Source organism: Lynx canadensis, chromosome A2, assembly GCF_007474595.2.
Source record: "Lynx canadensis isolate LIC74 chromosome A2, mLynCan4.pri.v2, whole genome shotgun sequence".
NCBI lineage: Eukaryota > Metazoa > Chordata > Mammalia > Carnivora > Felidae > Lynx > Lynx canadensis.
Window position 1 is genome coordinate 131,120,061 of NC_044304.2, and position 9,421 is coordinate 131,129,481.

General features: G+C 41.3%; 1 protein-coding gene across 1 annotated transcript in view; it reads right to left on the bottom strand.

The window, feature by feature from the left end:
* TMEM168 (transmembrane protein 168) overlaps nt 1-7,406 on the bottom strand; it is a 32,011-nt gene extending 24,605 nt beyond the window's left edge. The window contains exons 1-2 of the mRNA XM_030308258.2: nt 7,150-7,406; nt 1,128-2,384 (exon numbers count right to left, since the gene is read on the bottom strand). Of these exons, the coding sequence (XP_030164118.1) occupies nt 1,128-2,255 (1,128 nt within the window). The 5' untranslated portion in view covers nt 2,256-2,384; nt 7,150-7,406. The remainder of the gene's footprint in view (nt 1-1,127; nt 2,385-7,149) is intronic.
* Nucleotides 7,407-9,421: the final 2,015 nt, after the last annotated feature.

The following is a 9,421-nucleotide window of genomic DNA, read 5'->3' on the forward strand; positions in this document are numbered from 1 at the left end:
AACCTGATAGAGGGTAGGGAAAGGAAGTAGAACTCTTTAGAAATTTCTGACATTATCCTCCATCATCATCATCACGATCATGGTTCTAATAGTCCCCTGCACTGGCAAATGAGGAAGATGGTCTCAGGCAACACCCACAATGTTTTTATCATTTAGTTGACATCCACACTGGCTCCCTGCCCTAGCCCACACTTGACAAAAAAGTACCATGCCCAGGCAAGTCTCTACATCTCCCTTTAAACACTCACATCCAAAAATCACTCTGTAGCAACTGCAGCGAAGAAGAAAATTGCACCAAGTACAGGTGACCTTCCTTTTTATCCTACATCCTAATCTGATGTACTCAAACTACAGCATTTCTCGCTGTAATAATCATTTATATGCCTGCCTCTTCCCTCTCCCATTAGACATTGTGACTTCTTTCAGACAGAGACCTTGAGATCTTCAGCAACCTGTAGAGTATCTGACATACACTGCAGTCAATAAATGTTCAAAGAATGGAAGACTAGGCTTGTTAATATTATAAACTCCAACCATGCAATTTGAGTATCCTTGTCTACAAAAGACCTTTTTATTTTTTTTTTTTAACATCATGGGCTGCAAAAAAGAAACCCATTTTTTCTTTCTTAGGAATGTTATATAGCTAATCACCTTTTACTTAAATAGGAAATGGCTTTATACATATAAAAAAAAAAAAAATGTGTTGTAGTAAAAAGACCAGGAGCTAGTTAACATGGTTAAGGCTAGTACCAGTGACTCTGGATATGTCTTCGATGGCTTTCAGTTTCTTCAGGCGTGAAATGAAAGGATTAAAGTGCAATCTCTAAGCACCCTTCAAATGTTAATATTGTAAAGATCTTTATCAGTGTTTAAAAACAATTAGAAGGTAGGAGGCATGTCACTTGCTGAGTATTCCTAACATCTTGGTACCTCTCTGCTAGAGAACAAACTAAATTATACTGTCTGTTCATTCAGTACTTCAATTCCATGAACAAAAATAAGCACCAGGAAAAAGAGTCTCCTTTTGAAAAGGACACGACTTTTGAATTCTAATAATTTAGCTCTTGAAGCATTTAACCACACATCATAGGTACTGACATAATAAACCAAACTATATATACACTTACCTGCCAGGAAACTGCTCCTAAAATTGCTGTTGCAAGAAGACTAAAAAAAACTAACTGTTCTGAAATTAAGCAAAAGTGACGCATCCCTTTGGATGCCATGATTCTATCAAGGCTATTGTTATCCACCCTGTGGGTAAAATACACTTTATGGCAGTCATTTAACTTGGTATGGAATCCCCAAAGAGTTAAGAGAAAAATAATATGGCAAATCATCCAGAAAATTCCAAAAATGGAAAAGCCTGGTATTACAAAATACCAGAGGTGAGTGTCTCTAAGTTTAAATGCTGAAAGAATAAAAAAGGTAAGCTCAATCATTCCAATGAAAACAACTGAAAGTCTTCTGCATATTCTTCCACGGTACAAAAAGGGTTTCCACCTTTCAGTCACTGAAAGTCCGCTAAAATAGATGTCAAGGAAAGGGTCGGTTATCAGGCAGATAAAAAAACATGCAAAAGCAATTGGATTTTTGGGAGTTTCCAATGAGGAGAAAAACAACAAGACTGCAAAAATAACTAAGTTTGGAATAGCTAAGAAAGACTTCATTCTCAGGTCAATAATCAGCATGGCCAAAGCTACGACAAGTAAAATGACACTCAAAGACTTCTCCACCAACATAGTTGTGCTGGCAATAGCAAATCCAACAAGTTCCAGAAATTCAACTGTGGTTAGTAAAGTGGGTCGATGACGGACATACCCAGAAATTCTCTCCACCAAAGCGCATAATATCCTTAATACTATGGAAGTTAGAAGCAAATATTTGGTTGATTCTTCTTTCACATCATTTTTAAAGGATGAATTGTCAAGAAAACATAGGAGGCCAAGCAAGAATCCAAACCAAAGATTGGAGAGACTTAAACTTGCCGCTTCCATTGAAAAATAATAATAGAGTATGCTGGCAATTCCAAGAACAAAAAGACCAAGAATAAAAATTACCAAAATTAAGGAATTTGCTGTTTTTTCCCATCTTACATAAAGACCTAGGCATATAGCAACCAGTAAGTTGATTCTGGCTAAATAGCCAAGATAACGCACTGAAGAATGCATATTCACTTCTCTGTTTACTTCTTCCAGTCTTGTCATTGCTAAATAGAGACAATGACTAAAGCAGTAACGCAGTGATTTACACATGTAATCTGGCAATTTGGGCTTTCTCCCCACGTTTCAAAAATTATCTGCTTGTATTTCATCCAGCAAATCCAATGTATCCGTAACTCCTATTTCCGCATTTCCTCTGGTGGAATTTTTGTTTACAGTGATCTAAAATGAAAAAAATATATATGTCAGTGTTAATTTTATATAATTCACCTTTTCCACCTATCTTCTTTGTAAAAAATAATAAATCAAATATACAGTTTCTTCTGAAACCCAGTTTTAAATCTGACTTGCATGTATCTTAACGGTAACTGTCTCTGGTTTAAAAATTCACTTTATTCAAACCAAAATGGCAGTGCTTTCTACTTAACATATGCTAAGACTGTATGACTAAATCACCACCAATGAAACTGTTTTTCCAGAGACTAAGCCATTCTTGCTTCAATATTTGATTTTTCAACTACAGGCAAATATGAGATATTCAACCTGGCTTAGGTTGTAGCAGATGGATTTGGCACAATCACAAGCTACTCAGCAGCTAAAAAGAATGATGGACTTCATCCTCATCTTTAATTTGAAAAGCACTAATACCCAATAATAGCAACCATTACTATCTGCCTAAAATCCTCTACATCTTTTTACAAGGCAACTCTAACATGCTATAAAATCTTAGTCTTTACATTAACGAATATGCTTATTAGAAGTAAAGTATTAAAATTAGTCCCTAAAGTTAATCTGTAATTTTCCCTGTAGTTTTGTCTCCACTAAATTACTTGGATTATCAAACCTCCTTTCTAAATCTAGATGCTATCTCTGTAGCAAACCAATTCCTGAACTTTCTAGTTAAAATTGTAAAGTTGGAATGCTAACCAATATTTATTGTAAATTAAAAACCTTATAATTTTACTTTTAAAAAGTTAACAATTATTTGTTAAAGGACCCAGATAATTATTTCAATCTTTGAGTGCCCCCCAAAAGTTGCACTTAAAGCATGACAGTGGTCAAAAATGCTTTAACTATCTGCCGGATAACTGTTCAAATTTTCTAGTATACTGTTTCAAAAGAACTGATCCATTCAACAGTTCACAGTCACATTAAATATCCATGGAGAACTCAACTGGATAAAAATTCAAAAAAATGACTTGTTTGTGATCAGTTTATTTATACTTTCTTAATAGGACACTAAAAGACCTGACAGAAACATAAGATAACCTGGAATTAATGTTAATTATCCATTTGGCTGGAGAAGAATGTCAATGAGTGACAATCTTACAGTCTCTGGGATGTTCCAAGTACTATTACTAATTCCACTTCTTACTAATTCTACTTCATCAAGTATATTTTTTACAGATAATCCTATTTAAGTATTCTGATTTTCCTCAATTACATTTTCATCCAATCATTTCTTACTTATGATACCATACACACTAAAGAAAATGTCTTCCTCTGTTTGGAAGGACAAAACCTTATTTTGGTTTTACCTTTTTTCCCCTAAGCTTAAGACACTGAAAAAAATCTAGAATACATTGTATCTTTTTAACATCACTCCCGTATGTTATATAATCATTCAGTGACTATGTTGGCATATATATCCTCAGTTGATGGTACAGTCTGGGCTTAGACAACTGAACACTGCTGGAGAAAAAAAACAAAAAATCACACACCAGGCTAAATGGATGCCACTCAAATCACTCTCCCATTCTGTGACTATCATCCTCTCTTCTTCTAGTCAAATCTCTGACACCCATTTCTCACTGCATTCTCACTATATGACTGCCTCCGACAGAGGTGTCTGAAGAGAGCTTACTTGGGTTTCCAACCCTACAAACCCATGTCTAACCTACATCTCCTGATACAAGAAAAGAAGGATGTCCCTTCCCTATATAAGGGTAAATCTTTCAGCCATATTAGATTATGTTTTTCCCTCTACCTCTTCCAGAACTTGTCTCCTCTCTCTCCAAACTCCCATTCTTATCCATTAGCACTTAAAAGAGCTTTGCAAATATCTGAGTTTATTTGAGAGACAGCGAGAGTATATGTGCACAGGGGAGGGGCAGAGAGAGAATTCCAGGCAGACTCAGCCCTGTCAGCGCTGAGCCGGATGAAGGGGTCGAACCCATGAATTGTGAGATCATGACCTGAGCAGAAATCAAGAGTCGGATGCTTAACCCACTGAGCTACCCAGGGGCTCTACAAAGCTCTTTTTAAAAATAACACTGGGGTGGGGGGCCTGGTTGGCTCAGTTAGTCCAGCGTCTGACTCTTGATTTCAGCTCGGTCATGATCTCATGGTTTGTTGGTTCGAGCCCCTCGGTGGCTATGTGCTGACAGCTCAGAGCCTGGAGCCTGCTTCGGATTCTGTGTCTCCTTCTCTCTCTGCCCCTCCCTCGCCTGTACTCTGTCTCTCTCTCTCTCTCTCTCAAAAATAAAAAGAACATTAAAAAGTAATAATAATAATAATAATAATACCAGGGCGCCTGGGTGGCTTAGCCAGTTAAGTGCCCGACTCTTGAGTTCAGCTCAGGTCATGATCTCAGGTTCATGGGATAGAGCACCTCGTGGGACTCCATGCTGACAGTGCAGAGCCTGCTTGGGATTCTCTCTCCCCCTGTCGCTGCCCCTCCCCCTCTCCCAAAAATAAACTACTTAAAAAAAAAAAATACCAAAAACCAGAAACAATAAAAACAATCCTCACTCATCCCCATCTTCTCTTCCAAGTTCAATCTTCTGTCCTCTTGACAGATGTTATTTGATTGCTGCACTTCTCCTACCACTAAACAATGGTTCCCACTATACAACAAATTGCTCTGCCAAATTCTAAAATGAGCGGTAAGTTCCTAAAATCAGTGCGTACTTTTCACTTATTATCCTGCACTTTTTTCAAACAACGTTTGACATTGCTGACTCCTCTCAATTTCTGAAACCTGTCTGCCCTTTAGCTTTCAAAGACTAAACTCCAGATTTTCTTCCTAACCCATTGATCTTTCCTTCTAGGTCTTCTTGCAGACTCTTCATTCTCAATCCATCCTTTGGCTATTCAATCCCAAGTTTAGGCTTTTCTCTCACTATATACTTTCTATGAGCAATCTCATCTATTTCCATGTTTCAATTATTCTCTCTCCCTAATTACACACATGTATTAATCTATGTGATAGAAATAAAAGCACCAACTCTGTTTGCTCTTAGAGTAAAACCTAGAAAAAAAGGTAAACGTAAATTGTACCCATAAATCCATATCGTAGAATATACGCAACCAAAATCACCATGGCAGCATATTTTTAAATGGCTAGTTTACACAGTCTTTCCACATTCTGACCTTCTTCAAAAGACAAGCTGGCTGAATCAGAGAGTAAAGCAACAAAGCATCACAATCTTTTCAACTTGTCTGCCATTAGTCGATTCAATGAGAAATTACTTGACAGACAGATAAAAATGGAGCAGAGAAGAGTCAATTTGCATAGAGGAAGTTCACTAATAACTCCCAGAGTCTATTTTATAAAACCCACATACTACTCTAACCCTCCTCTCCTTCACCGCCGATATTTAATCCTCACCAAGTCTTATCCTTCTTCCTATACACATCTTAAATGTTTCTACTTCTTTCCATCCCCAAAGTCAAAATCCCAATTTTGGCCACCATTGTCTCATGCTTAAATATCTCCCTGTATCTACTCTTGCCTGCTCCAAGAAGCATCCCTTTTAAAACCAAAAATTTGTTAGGTCACTCTGTTATGTAAAACCTGCCAATGGCTTCCCATCATCTTAACCAATAAAGTCTACATTCCTTAAAATGCCTTATAATACTCGCCATATTGGATGTGAATAACTTTCCTGCCTCATCTCTTACCACTCTTCCTCTTGAACTGTGTATTCCAGCCACACTGACCTTTCAGTTCTGTACTACACCACTGCTATTCCCTCTTCAAGTATACTCCTTTCCCTCCTCCTATCCCCAACCCAGTCCTCACACCTGGCTCACTCCTACTGTTCAGGTGTCACTTAAATCATTTTCTTACTGAGATCACCCCTGACCCATTCATATGATCCCTGCACTTCCTCTATAATAGCAGAATACTGATCATTTAATATCTGCATTCCCTATTAGATCACAAGGTCTCTGAAAGTTTGTCTTTACTACTGTGTACCCGTGTCTAGCAGAAATTTGGAATCAAGTAGGTATTCAACAAATACCTGAAGAAATAAAGTCTAATACAGAAATAACTATAATAACAATGCTAGTTATTGGACACTTACTAATACACAAAGAGAATAAAGAAGTTGTCCAATATCCCACGGCTCAAAAGCAGTAGAGCTAAGGGAGATTCCATAAATGTTTGGAATTACTCTATCCGCTGAATTCACCCAAATTCCTCCAAACCAGTTAGTTCTCTTCCATGTCCTCCCTCTAGGGAATGGCTCACTAGAGTCAAAGCCACACTTTAACATTTGCATCAGCTTTGGACTCAGAAACTATTTCTGTCCCATCTAGGGGGAAGCTTCAAAAGCTAAAAGAACCATACTGAACAGCCAGGGGCGGGGAATTACAGAGCTTTGCTTCTATGAATTCATGTTAACTCTTTGGGCCCATTAAATACGAGAAAAATGGCACCTTAAATATTAAATCTCTCAGTACTGGGGCAGCAACAGCAATTCTTCCAGAAAGAGTCCGCCTGTTCTCTACCACCCCTCTACTTTGGGAGAAGGCAACCACAACTGCGGACCCAGCTGACTGGTTAATCACGGAGGATACGGAAAGGCACACCCCACCTTCCATCCTCCGACCCCCACCGTCAACTACTCCCGGGGCAGTTAATGGCAATCCCGGCCCCAAGAGACCGGCTGGGCGGAGCTTGGGGCTCGAACTATGCAGAGCCCTGGGCGGTGTCTGTGCTCAGGTCTCGCCACCCCGCTGTTCACCCGGACCCCCCTACCTGACTCGGCCGCCGCCACCAATGCTCTCTCAACCCACGGAGTCGGCTCTGGGGCCAACACAGAAAAGGGAGGGTCCTTGGGGCTGAGCCTGAGACTCGGAGCGGGAAGGTGGCACGCCGGGAGCGGGGGGAGGGGGGTCGAGGGCCTGAGGCCACACGCACTAGTACAGGCCAGTCTCGATGGAAACTTTCTCCGTTACCGGCCGGACCGCGGCCGCCATGTTCCTGCCGCCGAATCCGCGACGGTACGGAACGCCGCCGGGGTCAAACCGGGCGGCGCGCTTCCTCCCTGAGGCCCGGCCCTCCTCCCCGCCCAAACCCACCGCGCCACAGCCGTCCCAGGTGCGTCCGGCCCTGCACTGGCGCACACACCCCACCTAGGGTGCTGGCCGAGTCCAGCGTCCTTCGCCTTCTGGGGCTTGGAATCGGCCGCGAACCGGGAGTGGGAAGACCACAAAGGATCATGTAAACCGTGCCTATGAAGCCTCTAGGCCGCCGCCTCGGGCTGGACCGAAACTGGGGCCGGACGGGCGGGACGGCCACACGTGGGCTGTAAATACCGCAGGAGGCTTTGCTGTTCTTTAGTATCTGGCATAATGCATGGCTTTGTGTCTGCTGACCGGCAAAAGGCAAGCTCCTTAGGCTCGCCTTCAAAGCCCTTCTTGCCTCCTTTCCTAATTAAGACTCCTTTTAAATCACCGCCTGGGTCTTTACGCCACCGACAACGCTGAGCTCCCCCCCTCTCCCCCCATTCGTCCCCCTGTCCCTTACATGTTCACCAACCTCTCTTCCTTCACCAACCTCTCTTCCTAAAAGCCATTAAAACGCCCAGGCCTCTTACAGGCAGCGCTTTACAACAGCTGTGGACCCGACGGTTTGGGGATTTGGATCCTGGTTCCCCTTCTCTATGCGCAACCTCAGTTTCTCTGATTAAATAAATAGTAACTAAACCTTCGTTGCAAAGGTGTTGTGAATGTACAGGGAAACAATATATTTTTTTCTGGCAGAAGGTAGGCCCTTAAAAAGTATGAATTACTCTTCCCTAAGAATAGCCCTTCCTGCCTGCCTTCTCTCCCTCCCATCATTTTCTACTCCTTGTAGCTCTTAGGTCAGTTAATCTCCCTGAACCCCAGTTTTCTCATGTGTTAATGGGATACTAATAATATCCACCTTACAGGGTTGTCATAGGGATTAAATGAGAAGATACATGTAGAAAAATCCCTTACAATCTTTAGATGTTTTATATCCTTTAGGATAAAGCTCAGAATCCTTCAACAAGTTCTGTAGTCTGGCTGTAATCCTTCAACAAATTTTGTAGTCTGGCTCTTTTTTTACCTCCGGCTTGACATCACAGAACACTCCCTCAGTTGTCTGCACCCCAGCATGCTTTCATTTCCTCTGGGACATGTCCGGTTTTACTCACCATTAAATCCACCCAATGTAGTAGTGCCTGATACATAGTTGGTACATAACTATTTGTAAAGTAATAGTACACAGTAGGACTTCAACAATCACTAGTTCTCTCCCACTTATTTTCTGTTAGTGTCGTCTGTTCCTGTATCTGCTAATAGAATGTGAATTTCTTCATTTTTATTTAATAGATGTTGGGGGTCGAGGTGGGCAGCACATCTATAGTGATGAAGCACTCTCAGGCTCAGATTCCTCATATGCAAATGAAAAGTGTGAGATTGTGTCCAGACTCCTGTGTAACTCTAAATGCAATCGCTAGCCATCTCCCAAATCTGTAACTCTGGCTCTCTGGAGAACAAGTGTTCTAATAGGGAAAGATATGATACAATAGGCAGTGAAGGAAAGGTTAGTACCTGAGGTCCCCAGGTGGGGAAAAACACATATTTTGGAACAATACTGGGAGGGGCTAATTACAACAAATCGCCTCAGGCATTAAGGTCCCTCTTAAGAATGTAACAGACACCGTCTACTCCCACTCAGGTTTCCCTCGGGAACCTGACAAAAGACCTGACTAAAAATATCTAGACAATAAAATGTGTGACCCACAAGGAAGCCTATGGCCATCGACCACACCTCATACAATGGAAACAAGCCAATTAGGTATGGACAACCCAGCACCTAGAGTTGTCTAGCCTGTAAGAGCATGACCTGAGAAGGAATGAGGGGGAAGGGAAGGCGGCGATGACCAAAACCCTTGCCTATAGTCGCAGGTATTTACTTTCTAAGTCCCCCTCACTGCACAGAGCGTTTCCATACTATTCTTCCTTTCTGATCTTCTACTCCAGTAAACTTTTGGCTGCTG